This window comes from Amia ocellicauda, chromosome 8 (genome assembly GCF_036373705.1).
Source record: "Amia ocellicauda isolate fAmiCal2 chromosome 8, fAmiCal2.hap1, whole genome shotgun sequence".
Taxonomy (NCBI): domain Eukaryota; kingdom Metazoa; phylum Chordata; class Actinopteri; order Amiiformes; family Amiidae; genus Amia; species Amia ocellicauda.
This window is the reverse complement of record NC_089857.1, coordinates 6,250,540-6,270,712: the sequence shown is the minus strand read 5'-3', so window position 1 is coordinate 6,270,712 and position 20,173 is coordinate 6,250,540. Positions and strand designations below refer to the sequence as shown.

The 20,173-nt window shown below is 36.7% G+C and overlaps 2 protein-coding genes across 4 annotated transcripts in view; one reads left to right on the top strand and one right to left on the bottom strand.

The window, feature by feature from the left end:
- Positions 1 to 216: 216 nt before the first annotated feature.
- tmem167a (transmembrane protein 167A) lies at positions 217 to 9,772 on the bottom strand. The gene is made up of 4 exons (XM_066711894.1): positions 9,675 to 9,772; positions 6,228 to 6,337; positions 3,138 to 3,172; positions 217 to 1,538 (listed from the first exon to the last, which is right to left on the bottom strand). The coding sequence occupies exons 1-4, from the start codon at positions 9,675 to 9,677 to the stop codon at positions 1,468 to 1,470; spliced, it is 219 nt and encodes a 72-aa protein (XP_066567991.1). The 5' UTR covers positions 9,678 to 9,772; the 3' UTR covers positions 217 to 1,467.
- Positions 9,773 to 9,885: 113 nt separating this feature from the next.
- Positions 9,886 to 20,173, top strand: part of xrcc4 (X-ray repair complementing defective repair in Chinese hamster cells 4) — a 119,684-nt gene continuing 109,396 nt past the window's right edge. For 2 of the 3 annotated variants that reach the window (XM_066711890.1, XM_066711892.1), the window contains exon 1: positions 9,886 to 10,017. The gene's annotated coding sequence lies outside the window, so the exon portion shown is untranslated. The remainder of the gene's footprint in view (positions 10,018 to 20,173) is intronic. The other variant, XM_066711891.1, reaches the window with a different exon arrangement.

Here is a 20,173-nt window from a genome sequence, read left to right as displayed (position 1 = left end):
GGGTTTCCCAGGCAATGGAGGTCCTTTTGAGTGAACCAAATAGTTGACTCTTCACGTCATTGGCTTCCTTCTTTGAGCTAAAGAACCAAGAGTAAAAACCCACTTCACCTCTGTTCAATGGCATTCAAATGCCTTTTTAATTCAGATATCACGAGACAAAAACAGACTTGAAATGATCTTGTAAAGTACAGATAAAGAACAAATCTTTATATCAGGTGGGGTTCAATCAGTCTGTTTCTTTAATATATAGTCAATACAAAGAGTGTTAACAATTTGGGAAGCAAATAAATAAAATCCACCCCTCTGAATTATTAGCTATAAAATGAATAGTTACCTATGTTGTGCTGAGTTTCTGCTATATGCTACAAAACCACACTTTATCAGTCTTCTTTTTCTATTTTATTCAGGATTAAGATGCTTTCATGACACTGCAGACTACTTTCTTGCTTGGAAGGATAACACCAATATCACACAGACAATATACAAGTATAAAACATGCCCACGCTTCACATAGAAGTTAATGTTTGCAAACACTATTTCATTTTTCCAGTCTCTCGAAAATAGAAACTTCAGCATGTGCTGCAGATATTAGGAAGGAGGATTGCAGTCTCCTTCAATATCAATCCCATTCTGCTCCAGGTTAACTAATTAAGAGAGAATGCATTTCATAACAATGGCCACCATTGAAAAACAAGTTTGCCAATGGAAGCTAATTACAACAACACAGGGGTTTTTAAATCCTGGAAAATGATACTGAACATCTGTTATAATTTAGAGAATCTGACATTGTTGGTAAAAGTACCACATAATCTCTTCAGTATCCCAGAGGTCTTTTCTGCCAATTTTTCTGCCATTATTGCAAGAACACTTTTCTCTAAATAAAAACAAGCATTTGCCTTCACCCCCCCACATCCCCTACCTCCCTAATCATGTTTATTAAATAGAATCCTGTTTCATTAAATCTTGAGGATCAATTACTTGAATATGTCACAGCATATACAGGACATATTCTCAGGTTTATGTCTTTCATAATTTGCACTGAAGTAGTATGACATCAAAACATAAGACATCAAAACATAAGTAATATGAGAAGTGACAATTCGTTAACAGAAAACAAGAATATGACATTTATTTTATTTGAAAGGACAGTGGTTTAAAGCAAATCCAATAAAACAGACCATTACAGGGGGAAATATAAAGGTACTGGGGTTCAATGGGGAAGAATGTACATTGTATTCTTCAGAAATGTCCTTGGTCCAACACATAGCTGCAGTGCATTCAATGCCAACCACAGCTCTGCGCGATTGTAAGCAGAGACAGGATCACCTTCGAAATGTGTCCTTAACAGGGATTTTCAACCTTGATTTCTGTGATGACATCTTCTTTGTTTTCTGCTGCTTCTCATCAGGGACAGCTGTCCCTGACTCCAGCTCCAGCCCCCCCGCCAGTGCCCCTGCATGCATTGTGTTACTGTGCAAATAAAATACTGAAGGCCATTACTACACAGCACAAAGCCACATACGGGCTTTTACGTTCACCTGCAAGAGAAGAGGAAATGCAATTCAATAGATCTTAATTAAGCTACAACTGAAGAAATATTCCATACAATATATTATAATCACTTTATGACATACTATTAAAACATCCCCTGAAAAAATATTTGGTGAAAGAAAGATGGAGTACATCCAAAGGGAGTTTTAAATATTTTATATTTAAATTTTAAATACATGACCCACTTCAAATCAATTTAAAATTCACTGTTAAACTAATCTCCTTCCAATGTCTTATAATGTGGTTCAAGGACACATCGGGGGAGAGTCGTGGGGATGGGGGAGGGCAGTAACAGATTATATATTTTGTATTCTTGTAATTTAATTTCATGTTACATATCCAATTATGTGTGTTCTCAGTTTGTCTGTTTTTACTTCAGGTTATATTTTTATTTTGCATGCAAACATACTGAAAACATTCTCTAAATTAATTCTGAAAGTCGACTGAAGAAATTATATCATTGCACTAAAAGTTGGATATTGCAGTGCTCTACTAACATATGGTAATCTGCCATGTCACTTTATTATTCAGTTTTAAGAATGCTTTTTGAAAGCTTACTTTATAAGAACATTAATTTAAATCTATGTTTTTATCTTACAATTCAGGAAACAAGAACACAAATACTTCATCCCATTTTAAAATAATTGCCTATGTTAGTTTTAAAATGATCAAACTGAAGATGAAAGTCATAAATGCACATAAAATGCAGTTTACATTTTTGGCAATCACTGGCCAAAAATAATCATCTTAATCTCGGAACACGGAAATGTCCTGGCTGTGGCTGTTAACCTTACTCCTACAAAACTCTTTTTGAGTAATGCGTTTCCCAGGACGGGTCTTCGGTTCCCACTTGAATAATGGAGTTAACAGTTCTGTGCTACTGGTATATCAGATTATAGAAAGCTTTCAGGTTTTATGTTTATGGGACTCCAATTACATATGAACGAGGTTTTATGTCATTCCCCTGGAGAAAATCATTCCAGGTTAGGTGAAGGGTTAATATGCAGGAGAAAAAAAAATGCAAAAGGTAAAGCAATAAAACAAACCCCCCCAAAAAAATAATCTTTGAGCTTCAGAATTAATGGAGTACAAGTCTCAGTCAGGTATTAAACTGCTCCCAACATCTAGGGGAGGTGGGGAGTTATTAGCTCTATTATATCAATGTTTAACAACCATATAATGCATTCTTTCAAAAACTGAAGTGAGCCCTACTGGAGATGACAAAATTATACTGGATGCAAATAATGTGTCACATTGATTGATAGTACTTCATTATGTAGAGTAAATGTTCCTGTATGAATTATGCTACTGGACTCCAGCCTGAGGCAGAACTGATGTTTTAACTTATAATAATAATAATAATAATAATAATAGGAAGCAATCTGACAATATACAAGCAACAAGAAAGTATCAAATCTAATTTCATAAGGTTTTAACCTCCGAGTGTTATAATTTATCTACTACGTAATCCAAAAGGTAAATACATAATTACGGTTTATACTTGAAATACTCTGTAAATAAATGATTGCTCTATACCCAATCTATACCCAATCAAACTTAAAGTAAGAGATGTTTTCATAGCTTACCTATCCTCGCACATTTCCAGAATATTCCCAAAACTCTGCAAATAAAGACAAAAATTTACATTTTACACCCTGGGCAAAACCTCAAACATCCTGTACAATGTAACCATAATGTGGAAAGACAATATATGGTCACTCTTTAACCCAATGCTTAACCCCTCCAAATAAAATTAGTTATGAAAAGGACAGGAAACTGGAAAAAAAAATCATATTTATATGTAGTTGCAATCTGAAAAAGTGTGTTTTTACAATTTATGGGTCACAAGCAAAGGGAGTGAAGCCTCAAGGGTCTGATTTTAAATTATTACCAATTGCAAAGGAGTTGATCTCAATCTTCCTGTGCTGTATTTGTAATTTGGTCAAACCTGTGGTTAAAAAGAACCAATAAATTACTCTCCACATAGATCCTAAGCCTTGCTTCCTGTCTTGCCACTGAATCTTACTTAGGTTACATCTAGATTAACACTGACTCAAGGCTCTTATCCCAGACAAAATCTCAGCTCAGGATCATGAGAAACCTTTTCGCAACTTCCTTTTCTGGGGTTAGCAATTTTATGAAATTACAAAACCCCTCATAGATCTGAAACTGAAAATGGATACATTAATGCTAACTCACAAAAATTCACTGGCATCTGTGAAAAGGTGATTGACAGCACCCTCAAATTTGTAGGGTCAACTCAGCTTCCTGTAATGCTACTATTCATCCAGCCAACTTTCTTTAAATAATGCCTGTGTAAATTCTTACCAGTGAGACTATATTGACTCTCCAATATCTTCTTCAATGCAACAGCTAACAAACAAGTTTAAACTAATAAACTTTTGGACAAATCTTCAGCAAATAAAAAGTGATTAGAGTGATCCACATTACCATTAAGCAGTAGGCAAGTAACAGGAGAAAATACATCTTCAATCTCATCAAATTGAAACACATGAATTTAGTTAATTTGAATTTATTTAATTAAATTTATTTTAAATTGATGAAATTTCTGCATCACTTGAAACACTGATCCATTCAACATAATTAATGGCATGGGGAACAAAGAAACTTTACCTGCTTTGGACATGCTGTCTAACAAACCCTATCCACAACTTATAATTTGCTTCCCAGCAATATTCAGTAATATTCAGCAATAAGCTGGCACTGAAGTCAATCTTGGTGAAAAGCCTTACAGAGTACTGTTTTAATGTTTGGCTACAGGACTCAAACCACATTACAGTACTTCAGACCTTTCCAAAGCAAGTCTGCAGATATATTTACGCTTAAATGCAATCGAGTTTTATAGTATTTCTGGCGTAGGCATTGTGTACTAGTATGATAAATAAGACCCCTCAAGGCTCTTTCATTTCTTTTTCCACTATGGTATTAACATTTCTGTCAAGTCACGTTCTCAGGATTTAGAAAAAAAATGTTTAGTGCTGGGGCTTTATAACAAGATCAACAGGGAATTGATTATACTTCAGTTTCTTAAAAACCTTCATGTATTGCCAGTTTTCAACTAATTCATGTTCACCAATCATCACTCAAACTCTATTTAAAGGGAGTCAAGCTAACAGGTGAAAGTTGTACAAAGCAAAGTGTATAAAAGGAGCAGGCAGAGGATCCTTTACATTGATTGACAGAATGCTCCTGGGCAAAGATGTACTAAGCAATAGAGCTGAAGCAGAGTACCTCTAGTATAGCACTCTTAGACAAAGAAGTTGAGCAAACTGTAGTTCAGAATTTGTGGCTCTTAGTTACCAAGTAGGAACGTTTGGGGGTCAGTATATTAGTGAAGTACTCGGGGCCAATGTTTTGTGAAGTGCTCGATATAAACCTCTCTTTATTTCCTGTGTGAACAACAGAGCAGCTGTAGCAGCTGCTAGTGTAGGACTTATACTAAAAATACCTCATTGATTAACAGCACTTAACAGCCTACATCTGATAAACACAGGACCTTTGTTTAGATACAATAAAACACAATCTCTTTGTCAGGAAACTGACACTGGAAGCCTGGCAAGGTCCTGCGCTAAATGCCAAAGTCCATCACTTTCTGTAGCAATATTGAGCCAACTTTAGAGCTTCACATCAAAACTGAAAGGGTAGGAAAGATATGTCAGGCAAGTCGAAAGGTAAAATTAGGCGACTCGTGACATCTGCAGTCTAAGAAGAGCGGTTCTGAAATAACCCTTCCACCGTCCAAATAGTCAGATACAATTAATTCTCAAGGCGGAATTCTTGCAGCTTTGCAATAATTGAATCACAATATAGGAAACTGTCACTGTGTAAAAAAAGGGTGCCTTTGTCTTAGATGGATTACAGAATTAAAACAACTAAACTTACTTCTTCTGTGAAATACTACCACCAACAAGCTAATAAGATTGTACTGATAAGAAGCAATGGTGCACAACTTATAGACGAAGTGCAGACTGGGGAAAGGGGATGTATAACATATATTTTTTTACTAATTAATTCGTGGTCCGGATGAAGCCAAGTATGTTGTGCACTCCTGGTTTACATGGAAAACGACCAGCCTTAATAAAGAAAACACGTTGATTAAAGAAAAACTGGTGGTATGCTTGACTAAATAAACCAAGAAATCTATTTCAATTAATGATCTGTAGTAATTTACATCAATCGTATGGTGCCTCAATAGCAGAGGCTTGTGGGAACGGCACTGGACTGCTTAAAAACAACAAGTTCAATAAATTAGGCAAATATTTCAAAGCTCCTGAATAGTGGCGGCGACAGAAATGAATGCTTAAAACATTTGTAGAACACTGCTTTTAAGAAGAAGGTTGATTTGCGAAGACAGAATCACTGGCTGAGGATAAAGCCCTTTCTTCTCCCGTACATTTCTGCTTTCCAAAAAACTGTCAACGTCAGCAGCCAAAAAATAAAAAAATAAAATCAATCTACATCAAACATGAGCCAGCACTTTCTGTACTTTACCTTAATAGGATAACAATAATGTACATTCGGTGTTATCACGAGGTATGATGTCATGTTTTCAGAATGACATCACCAGATGCATGATACAGAGGTGTCCACTAGTGACATCATTATAATACTTTTCCCCCTCTCCTTTTAAATGCAGGCCATGTTAATATACATACCCGGTTTTGTTTTTATCAAGAATGCTGGGAGCCAAGGCTCTGATATAAGCACAGGTACAAATCAGGAGCAGGATGACTGTCAGCAGGCTCTGGAAGTTGAATATAGCAGACTGCAAGACAATAAGGCAGAGGTAAGTTACAGCAATATCATGGTTTACAAAAAAAGAAATAAGGATGCACTCTTTTGGTATTGTTACAAATTTGTGTGCTAGAAATTAATGAGGCAGAGTTTAATCCTTCAATTGATTGGTGTGGGAGCTTGGAATCCTTGAGAAGCAGGGAGGTGGCATTGTCCTCTAGAATATTTGCTAAAGGCATGAGAGAAAATCAAAAGCATTTAAAATCCTCATTTTCATTCAAATAATTACAGGAACAATATGATTTATCCAACAAAAAAAAAGCCAGGAAAACAAATAAGACTGAGGAGAAGAAAGAACAAAGAACAGTCAAGAGCTTCCTTTCTTTGTGGTGAACTATCAGAAAAAATGGTTTGGGTGTTGGCATGTTTTGTGTTCTTATACAGAAAATGTATATATTATGATTTTTTTTCCCCATCCAAATTTCTGCCAGACATTGCTTTAAATCCCCTTCTGTTCAGATGGGCTCAGCCGCTCACATTAATTTCTCGTTGCCCCTAGTGGCCCTGCAGGGAACAGATGTGCTCCGATCTTCATTAAAGACATCCCAGTGATGAATGGGACTCAAAGGGCTGAATGATCAGTCATCTGTTTCTCAGTCTCCAGTGGCTTGTTATGCAGATCTGTTACCTTTTCTTGCAGCCATCACTATTACTCTTCCTAATACACTGTTGTCACAGCTGATGACGTGGGTTAAAGTTCAGCTGCCAAACCTCTTGCTTTTCAAGATGGGTAGTTTAGGGGAAACATGATACTGAGGTACATATCTGCTTAGTTATCCATAACCTGTATTTGTTTTGCAATATATTTATCCTTAACGAGTGCTTTGTCTATTCATACATATGCAATCCTGGGACTTGCTGCATGGAAGCCAATAAGCCCCCTCACCCCACCTAACAAAGGATTGAAAGTGCTGCTGTAAAACGTACCTCATATGCATTGAAGTAACTGAATATTTATATAAATATTAGGGTGACTCAGGTTTCCATTAACCATGTTACAGAAACTGCACTAAAAGTTAGAATATTCAAGGACGAATCAGAGTAACTCTACAGCAAATACATCCACAAAGCATGTCATAGGAGTTATTCAATTTGTCTTACACAACTTGTACCACAGAAATCTTCGAATTGCTTAAAATATATATATCATCATCATCACCACCACCACCACCAGCCTATATTGATCCACTGCTGGATGAAGTCTCCCCAAGATTTCTCCACTTCATCTCCGCTTCGATCTTCAACTTCTCTTTTCCAATTCATTTTCTGGGTCTTTTCTCATCTCTTGGGATCCATTCATAGCTTCCTTTGTCCATCTTTGATCTGTTCTTCTTGCAATGTGTGAGGCCCATCGCCATTTTAACATTTTCACTCACACACACAACACATATATTCTATAAATTCTGCATATCAAAAAGTCCCATAATCATTTTATATAGTGAATAATTAATCTGTAACCATACTTCATATTTGAGATAACTTTAAATTAACAGCAATACCATTGACTACACACAAGCCTGTTAGAAAACTGTTGATTTTTGTCTATTCCAGAAACTCAATTAAAAATGTATAGATTTTGTATTCATGTAGTTTGGCTAAGTTATTACTAAGTATTTATTATTATGTGTCACTTTAAGTGACATACTTAAGATGCTTTATGGAACAACACGTGGTATTAAGGCAAAGAAGGACAGTCTGTCACAGGTCAAATGTGTTCCTTTTCATTTTCCAGGTGCTTAGTTGCACATCCTACTTTTTTTTCAGGATAATAAAAGGCTTTGGAAGAATCCTGCTGCACTCTTGCCTGTTATGAGTTCAGAGTAATACAGGTCAAACTGACATACTAGCCTGTGGGCAAATGGATGAAAATGACATGATCATAGACAACATGGACCTAAATAGTAAATACTATTATTTGGCATAATACAACACAAATTAAAGGCAAGGACATAAAGATAGAAGAAAAACCCTAAAGCAAATAAGTACTGACTTTGGAGACCACAAATGGTGTGTATCATATCTAGGGTGCCGTGAGGCTAAGTCACCAATAGCAGCATATTTTCAGTGAACCCCAAAAATGCCACAGTCTATATTTATTACTACTGGACCAGGTGTATACTTTTTCTACAGAAACAGTGAAGTGGCTTAAACTGCCTAATCATTCTGCCTGATAAATAATGACAGAAAATGTCATTATGTATTTATTTATGTCATAATTCTAGGGACAACTGAAATACAATAATCGGTATAAACAATCAATCATATGCACAATAAACCTCAATTTGAATAAGGTATAACAGCATAATACTTAGTACTTACTCATACTTTTTTAATATCACTTAAACTTAACCTCATTACATGTGAAAAGGGTTCGAGTTCAGGCACTGCCAGTTAAATGATTGTTTTTAAATGTGATTTTCTGATGTGAGGAATTTAGCTTTCTGCTGACTGAGGATTTTCAGGGTCATTGACAAGCAGAAGAACAAAACCCTTGCCCACATGTCAACTTCAGCGGGGCAATTGCTGCTGCAGAAAGTGCATCATTCGGGATAGGGGTTGTACAATGCAAAATGAAAATATGATTTGCTGCAAACATCACTACATCATCCATCCATGCAATACCCTGTTGGGTTAGCTTGGTGAAGACTGACTTCCAATCATGAGCTCCTATCATCTTCTCACAGTGATTTGCTGAATGAGCCCAAAACAGTTTACATCTCTTGTACATGCTCTTATGCTAGGACTTAGGACGGTACAACCTAGGTTACTCTTAGCCTGTGTTACTGTATCAGAGCAATTCTGAACCAGGTAAGATTGCAAATGATTACTATTTTATTTTAAATGTGTTCATGATGGAAAAATACATGTGATTTTATTACATTGCAACAATAAACATCCATAGTCTGAACATTAGAGTTGTTTTAAACATTATTATTAATCACATTAAAAATAAGGGATTCTTGGTTGTATAACGGACGTACACAATGTTATAGTTTGCAGTGAAGACAAATTGCATTACATTACATCGCAGTTCCATTCAGTTTTGTAAAAGAATAACCGTTTTCGATCATAAAGGTTTATGTACGTAAATGCCAAAAAATATGTAGCACACTAAATCCTGAACGTGTAGACTAGAAGTAAACAATCGGTTACCAAATTTCAAGAGTTGTGTGGGTTCATTGTCATTATTTTTATTTATTTAAATAAAGACATAAACATACATTCAGAGACATCTGTAATCTATGGCATGTTTACAGATCAAAACATTAAACGAAGGTTATTTTATAAAGAGGAACAGTAACTCTTACCATAATGAAACTGTTCTCACAGCCACATCACACTTCCTGTGTGCTCCTGGAAGTGACGTCAGATCCAGAGGCGCTGCCAGCGTAAGAGGAAATCGGCGCGGAATCACAGGGCGGCCGTGTGCGCAGATTCCTGCACCTCTGCGCGGCTCCACCAATAGGCTCGGCGGAATCAAGCAGATCTGTGTAGAAGTGCGTAAAGGCAACTGATGACGAAAGGGTTTTGCTTTAGCCATATCCGCCGTTGCCATATTGTATGATGCTTCGACTGTAGGATTTTTTTTATTGGTCCTCTGTTTGGACTGACCAGTGACTAACAGGTACCCGGAAGAATCCGCATTTAGAGGTAGGACGCATGTGATGAGCTTCAGAACTGCCGCAGACCCAAACGATTGCTGAAATAACTGATGCAAAGCGGGTATAAAAGAGCAGTGCACACATGGACACGTTATGCTTCAGGAATATAAGAAACCGGTGCTGGAGTTGTTCAGTACGATTGGTTTTCACCTCCATCCCCTCAGTATCGCAATCCCAGAGAAACAGTCATCAGAGAAACCGGGAAATCGATGATTGTTCCCTCACTGTGGGTTGGTACTCAATCCACGTGTCTAGCAAAAAGTGAACTCGTTAATTACAGGTTTATTTAGGTGGTAATGGCATTTTTGCAGACTGTTTCTGTTTAACGAGTTGTCTTATTAATGGCTTTTATTTTTAAATGCGAGGATGCAGTATGTGGTCATGCTTGCTACAGTTAACACTATGTTGCTATGCTAGTAACAGATACGGATCTGTTCAGAAATATCCTGGAAAGTGAAAGTAGAGTGAGGGGTGGATAAACAGTGGGAAGTCGGATTATTTGCATTGTAATCATTGTGTGGTTTCCTTTTATGTTTGGCGTTTCAGCCATGAAGGAAGTATTGTAAAACCTACTATGTCGGCACTTCGTGTTAAATACAATTTGCCAAGTTTGCGTAACAAAACGTGCAAAACTCAGGAGTCTTCAAAGTAAAACGATGCAACTGTGAAGTTTGCATTTCTCTCCCTGAGGCTAAAGGCATTTCTGAAAAGCAGACAGTCCTCGTTAATCATATTTTTTTCTGTCCAGTGACTGAAGTGGACATTGACTTTATTTTGTATAGTTGAAGGAGCTTCTGTAAAACACTTTAAAATGGATGGCAAGTGAGAAACAAGATAAACACTGAAGTGTTTAAAGTGGTTCTTGTATGCTGTTGAAAGTATTTTCAATTTGTTATTGTATTAAAGAGCCTAATGCCATATTCTGATATATTCTGATAATCAGTTATTTAAGTACACAACTTAATACCTCGATTCACAATGTTGGCTGAACAGTATATTATTTGGAGGTTTTGTATAATTGACATCGAATAAACCGCATCATTGCCTTAAGTAAATGAATGTGTCCTTTACTCCCTGTAATTTACACTGCATTATAGTTCACACAGTTTATTGCTTATAACCACTGTGCAGAATAACATTTTGAAAGCTAAAAAAGACCCTAGGGTAATTATATTTGCTCATGTAGTCTACATATGCATTTTAATGGTATATATTGGCAGTCTTCCTCAAATCATAAACTACAGTTCATATGCATGGATTATTATTATTTTGTTGGCTATATACAACCACCACATTTTAAAAGAAGTATTGTGAATGAAATTAAAACAAAAGAAAACACATTAATACATTAAATTAACATTCTAACATATGGTGATATCATGGCATGCACAGTGATTTGGAAAAGCAGTAGGGACTTATATATTTCAATTAGGGTGTTAGTTTGCTCAGTGTGACATGCTAATAAATCATATTATCAGTTAGTTATAATCCATATATAAGGTGTAAGTAAACTCAATGTTTTCATTTAACTACGGTGTAACTACAGTATTCACATCATATTCAGGGTAAATAGTGAATCAGTCAGATATTGGTATTAACAATTTCTTGGTTTAGTTTCAAAGGCAACTTTCGGCATTCAGCACAGCGTTTGGCATAGTTTTTCTGACGTGCTTCATGAATGCTTTGCAAAAATAATGAAGACTTGGCTTCAGCTAGCAATTAGCCTATTATGAGAAAAAGTGAAAACTGAAATTACAGTTTCATACAATTTGTATGAGAATATATTGTGACCCACATAGATTCACTTTGTCAGTACAAGTTATTTATTGACACTGTACACATGCACACATTCATTACAGTACCAATTACTGGATAATTAAGCATGACAGAAAAGGGGATTGGATGGCAATCAGAAGATGCTTTGTACATAGCATTATGTGCTTTTTAATGGTTTCTGTAAAATAATAGGTCCTTTTTCTTCATTTAGAAGGGGAAGTGAGAGAAATAGCAAGATAGCTTAAGCTGCAATGTTCATTAATTCTGGCAGGCTTTGTTTTTGTTTCAGTTTTTGATCTGGCCTGCGAACTTGTAATAAATTGTGCTGGCACTTTGCTAAATGAGCCTAATTGTTTAAGTGTTGGGAGAGGAAAATCTGGCTTGAGGACTTTCCAACTAGACTTCATAAAACACAACTGGATGAAACATTTAAAGAGGTAGAATAATACATTAAATACAAGTTGTGAATAGAACAATGTTTCTCCTGTATAGTAATGACTACATTTACGGCAATGTTTTCAGTGAACACATTAGTGGAGGGCTGTTTGTTTAATGATATTAATCAGTCATTAAATCAGAGGAGGTGACTTAAACTTAACCTGTTCTGTTTACTTTTTGCATTTGATATCTCCCATCAGCCATAACAGAGTGTAGTATCAATAAAAGGTATTTTTTGATAGAGATGATGAGCCCTATTTTGGTCAGTGACACGGCTGGCAAATGTAATGTTCTTTTTAGTCCGTTGTGTGGTGGAAATGAATCCTGAGTAGCACAAGTTACATTTTACAGTCCAAGCTTATTGTGAGGCCATTGACAAGTGTAATTGAAGGCCAAATCAATCCAGGAATCATTAGACAACAATTCTATAATTGTGATTCCCTTCCTCTGTGGCTTGGGGATGTATTGCCTTGTTAAGTAACACAAAATAAGGTGGAAACTCAATGTGTTAATTTAGCTACGGTGTATCTATGAGCTATCAATACTCATCAATTATTGTAGAAAACAATGCATTTCTTTTCAGCAACAAGTGGGTCCTTTGAAAAGCACATTAGAGGAATCGTTTTTTACCACTTAAATTATGAAAACAAAAAATAAAGCCTTTATTCTAATGATACCTAATTGTGCTTCCTTGCTGGGCTGAAATTGCTCTGAGAAGATTTAGTTTTAATTTGATTCTAAAATGAATACAGGATTATTCTTGATAAAGGGATTGCTATAGAGCTACTGGATAAAAGTAAACAAAGTTATATCTAGAGTGCTAGTACCAGGTTTAACTTCAGTTTAAAACTATATTTAGTGGCTGTTGTGGAGGACAGGTGCAGTTTATCAGCACATTGTGACAGTATTTGCCAAAGAAACTGGATTCTTGACAAAAATCCAAATACGGTAAGGATGTTTTTAAATATTAATATCGGATCCTCTCTGTTTATAATTTGTGGCGGAAATACAAATTCTTGTGTGTCATTTTGAAATTCCATATTTACACTGTCTAAATGGTGTTTTGTAAGAGGCTTCCTACATTCTGTGATTTATGTAATATATGCCCCGCCACCCCAGAAAGTAGTGACCTTTGTAGAAAATAATCATTGTAGCAAATCTCTTTCCTGCCCAACCAAAGGGTACATGAGTAACTTTGACAAAACAGTCCCAGAAACTTTCAGAAGCCTTTTTTAGTTTTGTTTTGTCTTGACTCAATTATTCCTATGTGAGGTTCACAGAAAAATATATTAAAGGCTCTCTGATTTTAGGTATTGAGGGATTGAGGGCTCTGGGAACTATCTCATTGGAACAATACAAACAATCCTACATCTGTGCCACAGACTTGCCCGTCGTTTTCAAGTCAGACTTCCCTCAAACGGACAATCCTCTTGGGACACTGTGGAGATTGTAATAAAAGTATAAAAGGCTCAGTCTCCACTGTATATGATTCGCTTGCATCCTGACTAAGATTGATAGCCCTTGTGCATTAGTGATGGGCGCTAGCCAAATTACACGTTGTTATTACGGAGAGGCGAAATAATGAATGAGATAGTGTGAAAATGAAGTGGGGTATCGGGAGCACAAGTCGGGACTTGTTTTTACAAATGAGCCAAACGATGGGGAAAGAGATGGGCTGCTAATTTAGGCGTGTACAAAAGGAGCTCAGAGGCCACCCATTTCAACACAGTAGCTGGACAGGAAGAGGGAATGCTGGGCTTTCCAAGGGCAGTGAGCTGTATCAGACTCACCAAGGCAAGGGCATTAAAATCTGAGGAAAGATTTGTGCTGAATGGGGAACCATCTCGGGCCTCCTCTTATGCCTTGGCATGATACGTCTCTCGAGACACCGGGCTCTGGTGCACTATTAGGCCCAATTGTGACATGACTCATTAACAAATTCACTTTTGATGTTTGTTTCATTATAATTGCTTTAATTTTCATTTTACTGCTGGTCCTTTGAATGGGCAACATGTCTAAAATGTGGTAGCAAGAGGGAAGTAATGTAAGGCTTTCAGACAATCCTGTAGAGAGGCTGCAAATATCCAGTAATAACAGAAAACTGTGACTGTCACTAGGCAGGAAAGCTCTGTTGAACTGCATTACCCACTTTGGCAATCATCACGCCAAATTTGTACCATTCTTCACAAAATCACTTGAACTGTTCCGGATATTTACAGTTGATTCTTTATTTGTGTATTTAAACCTCTTCTTTTTCTGGTTGCTATGGTCAATATTTATTAAACCTGCTGCATGAAAGTCAGTATTAATTTTTTTTATTGATTTGATTGGTTATTTGTTTTTAATATAACAATAACAACACATGCCACTGCAAATAAATTACAATGGAATATGTAAAAACACACAATTGGCAGTTGTACACAACATAGCCTTTTCCTTTTAGCTTCACTTGATAATTTGATCAGGTTTACAAAGGCGTAGATTTACATTTCAATTTAATTGTTTATAGGGGATTTGAACCGTATTTATGTTTTTTGTTTTCATTTATATATGCTGTTATTATTATCATCATTATTTTGCTTTTTTGTTGCGCCAGCTTTGGTGCCCTGTTACATATTAGTTAAGGGCATCACTCTCCTGGGCTTGTTCCAAAAGCCTTTAACATATTACCAGGTTTAAAACTTTCCTTAATAAAATCACAACAAGCAGGCTGATTTCCCGTGTTTAACCTGAGGGAGTCAAGGAGGGGTATATTGTTTCACTTCACAATGTGATGTTGCTTAGAGGCTTGATCCAGTACAGTACATTGCCTTTTGATTTAATAGAACATTAATCTGGGAATTCAGGAAGGCCAAATCCACAAAGCCCTTGGAATTAATTAAATGTCATTTCTAGCTAATTGTATTAGAATAACCCGAGTCTTAAAGAAAATAAAGAACACACAAGACTTGAATGTTGTTTTTAAAAAGGAAAATCGGAGGTTCTTGTCTGAATTTGCACGCAAACTGCTTTAAATCAGTATTTTGTCTGTTCAGAACCATTGACTCGGACCCACTGACTCTTACTACATATGTAACATGCTTGACAAATATCAATAACACTGGGGTTTTTGTGTATATTTTGTTGACTTTTGTGAGTAGCTGTAAAACAGGACAGTTCTTTGTCATATATTTTTCCCCTTCTCTGTAGTGTTTTCTTATTTTGCTATGTGTTATAGAAAACTAAATTCCACCCATTTAGTTTAAATGTAAAGATGGAAGACACTTTAATACAGCAATTTCACTGTGGTTTGGTGGTTTGGCTGTCTTTCACTACTGAATGTCATTCTGATCAAAATACAGTGAAGAAATGAATAAAAAATGCATCATGTTAATAAGCTGTGGGGATTCATTAATTGGCTTTGGAGTCTTTGCTGCCTTTTTAGCAGATGGAATATTAATGCTGATTTATATGTGAGTCTGGTGTCCTGTCAGTGTTATAAATGTTCAGCATAATACACAACACTGACAGAAATAAATACAATGTTTTGTCAGCTACCATTTACTTCTCGCAGTAATCTTTTCTATGAAGGTATTCCCATTTTTAAAGAACTGTTTTGCTTGTATTTTTGCATTGAGCACAAGAAATTAACTGTTTCACTTGTGGTTCAGTATTTATTTATGTATTGCTTTGAAAATGTTGTTTTAATGATGTTAAGATGAAAGTAAAATATTGTTGCACTTTCTTTCTATTACAAATCTGCCATTAATGTTACCCAGACAGAACTTCATTAATCAGAAGTTGGTCAATTTATGTGCAGTCATTTATTCTCTAACTGACTGTGCGGATCCTTTCTCGCTTGGAACAAACCCCTTGTTTTTATTACTGGTTGGAAATGGTTTTCAAAGCCCAATGAATGAGTAGGCCTATATTATTAGAATTTATTCTCAACATGTCATATGGTTCTTAGAGATCTAATTCTATTGTATAATGTGTAGAGTAGTGAAGATGGATACCAACAGTGCAGTGTCTTAACAACTCTTTGTACTCGACGGTTTATGCTTTAGTTTGTGAATTGACGGTCAGTTTCCTTTGTGGCACAAAACTATATGTTCAGAGTTCATGCATCTCATTGAGTGTCTAAATCATATGATTGATTGATCGATTTGCTAGTTTTTTCATAACCATAAGATCTAATACAAAAACTGTGTTAACGTGAAGGGAATAGCTCACCCAATGGACACTTCTTGTTTTAGCCACGATCTGAGGCCAGAAAATATGTTCAAAAACAAGATTCGCTCCCACCATCAGGCACCTAAGTTTTCTATACAGCTTTTATCCAGGCCTTGTGTGAATGTAAAACACGAAATACCATCTATAGTTACCAGTATACAAGCAACCATTGTTTATTACCAGTGCTATTGTTCCTGCTGCTTTGATGATTGTGGTAATCCATTATGACACAGAGTCCAGTTCCATACACATAGGTGTGTATAGGCTGCACACATTGATTTTCATATAATAAAAAGCAAATAGCCACAAAGAGTATTGAACCCGTCTTGGTGCATTTAAATGGGATTTTCTTCCTTTGATGTACACAACCTACTCCATACTTTCAACGTGGTAGAATCAATTAAAAATACAAACCTCTGGAGTCTTCATTAAATACCTATTCATCCCATTTGCAGTGACACTCCTAAATAATCTCAGGTGCAACCAATTCCCTTCAGAATTCACACAATATTTGAATGGAGTCTATCTGTGCAATAAAAGTGGTTTACTTGATTTAAGATTTTATTCACCTGTCTCTGTAAGATCCCACAGTTGGGTAGTTTATTCAAAGCAAAGATACCACCATGAAGGGTAAGAAGCTTTCAAAACAACTCTGGGATAAAGTTGTTGAAAGGCACAGATCAGTTTAAGAACATTTCCAAAGCACTGAATATCCCCTTGAGCACAGTCAAGTCGATCATTACAAAGTGCAAGGTATGGGGCACAATCCAGTATCTCTCTAGAGCAGGCAAACTGAGCAGCTGGGTAAGAAGGGCATTGGTCAAAGAAGCCACCAAGATACCAATGACAGCTCTGAAAGACCTTAAGCATTGCATGGCTGAGATGGGAGGAACTGTTCATGTGTCAACAATAGCTCAGGCACTCCACAAATCTGGCCTGTATGGAAGAATGGCAAGAAGGAAGCTGTTTCTGAAAAAAACATGTAAAATCCTGCTTGGAATTTGCAGGAAGATGTGGCATAAGATTCTGTGTTGTGATGAAACTAAACTACTTGACTACTTGAACTACTTGGCCTAAATACAAAGCATTATCTCATGATATGGGGATGCTTTGCATCGGCAGGGACTGTGAAGCTTGTCAGCGTGGAGGGCAAAATGAATGGAGGACAGGCGAATCCTTCAGTCCGCAAAGACTGGGACGGTGATTCACAATGACCCCAAGCACACAGCCAAAGCTCCACTGGAGTGGCTTAAAAACAGTAAAGTAATGTCCTGGAGTGGCTTGGTCAAATCCCAGACTTGAATCTGATTGAGAATATGTGATGAGCCTTGAAGATTGCTTTCCACCAATGATCCCCATCCAACTTGACAGAACCTGAACAAGTTTTGCAAGAATTGTACAAACCAGAAGTGCAAACCTGGTAGAGACTTACCCCAAAAGACTCACAGCTGTAATTGCTGCCAAAGATGGTTCTACCAAGTATTGACTCCTGGGGGTGAATCATTCTTTAACCAATTTTTTTTCCCCCCCATTAACTGTTGTTTCGCAATAAAAAAATAAATGTTGAGCAAGTTGTGTAAATCAGAGGGGGAAAATCCCATTTGAATGCATAAGAATTTCAGGTTGTAACACAACAAAATGTCCAAGGGGGGTGAATACTTCCTATAGCCACTGCATTGTTGACAGCAATTTTCTATATATCACAGTCATGTAAGTTCCATCCACTTTTTAGTTTTTTTTTTTAAATTCATTCATTGTCATTTGTTTTCTTTCCTACAGAATTATTGCTCCCATCATTGTATGAATTTCCTCAGCTTACTTGAGACTTCTAGTGTTCAGATGCGTATTACTATTAGTCCTCCCACTTACTGCGATCTGCAAGAAATTGTCTTTTTATTGCAGAAGCTAGATACATTTGTACACAAGCTGTGTTTTTTCCGTTTGGCTGGTTTCCTTGCTGTGACTCGGAAAAAATAGATGGTGTCATGGATTATTTTATGGTTTCTTTTCTCCATATCAGTAGGGTTGTTCTGTTTATAATGAAGAACAATGTAGGTATAATCTGAATATATACCAGTGGGTATATTTGTATTTAATTTGTTGTTTTCATTTTACAAGATCTTTAATGTCTGATGCAGGTCGTAAAAAGGACACAACGACTTTTTAAGCAAAAACATCTCAAAGATTTACCGAGTTAACAGCAGATGTTGGAGCTTTCGAATCAGTAAGGTTGTCAGTCCTGTGAAATTTATGATTGACACGTAATGGAATTCCCAAATGACAGAGGCGTTACTGAATAGAGCGCAGCAGGAGTCCCTGGGATATGTATTACATCTTTCTTCTTGACACTTTCCCAGATTACAGTACCAGCAGGTTTTTGAGAGAGAAACCAAAATAGCTACTTTAAAAATCTATTAATCAGACTGCCGTCATGACCTTTCATGTTTTTTTTTAAAGATTGCTTCCCTGCTTTTATCATTCAAGAGGTGGACATGAAGTAAGACAAATGGAAATCTCTCACAGTAGCCCAGTACTAGATCATGATTCATGAAAACATGAAAGCATGTTCCTGGTGCATCCCATTTGAGTTGGGAATGAACACGTGGTTTAGTAATGTTTTCCACCTGTGCCATTTTATTAGATATGTTTTATCTAAAGGCCGAAAACAACATTTAGTGTTCGTTAAAATACACCTGACCAGTAACACGGACATGTTAAATTATCCCCTGGGTTTGTTTGTGTAAGAGAGAGAGACACTGAGACTTTAGTGACAAATAAAATTCACTCTACTCTGCCATCTTGTGGAAAACACAAAACAAAACTAAGACAGCTGGAGCAACCAGTGCTAAGTGTCCCATGCAGTAAATTCTTTGTGAAAGTGTAGTATGTTATTTTACTACATTTCTTTTTTCCCCTCTCTACTTATCTCTGTCATTACTGAATTCCTTTAACAGGTTGAAATACCAGGTGACTGACTGACATGGGAAACAACTACGGTAGTCAGAGGGTTAGGACTAACAAAACGGGACATTTTGCGTGCTGTGATCTGGGAGAGAGAGATGCTTATTTATTCATGTTTTGGGTTCTTACATGGGAAAACGAGTTCAGTCCTTAAAAATCGGTTGCTTCTCATAGTCTACTCTCATATAAATCAGTCGGTGAGTGAACTGGTGCGAAAAGATGTGTTGTTAGCTCTGGAATGTCCCTCTGCTTGGCTCTTTGATTAGCTTTCTCTCCTGTCTGGCCTTGAGGCGGACGTAGGTTACAAGTGAAGAGCATGCACAGAATGCATCTTAATTATACCACACTTACTGACATACAGCAGTGTCGGGCAATGTAATTAGGAAGCCACTTATCACTGTGGACACTTTGGGATTAGGGACTAGGATTTCACAGCATTTAACAGAGTGTTTGAGAAGAATGAATCTGACCCTGACAGCCTGACCTTTAATTGATGTGTGGTGACCTGGGTTTGCGACGAGTTCACTTAAATTGGATGCTGTAGATTATAGGGGGTAATCAGTTATCAGCTTTCACTCATTTCCAGAGAAGCCATTTCTTCCTGACAAGTTAAAGGTATTTGGGCTCGATTTTATTTATTAGTTGCCTGCGTCCCATTTGAGACAAAATCCAATTCTTTAGATGTTTTTTTTCCTCTTCTGTAAAACACTTGTGCTGGAATACTGTATGACTCAAAGCTCCAATCCCCCCCACCCACC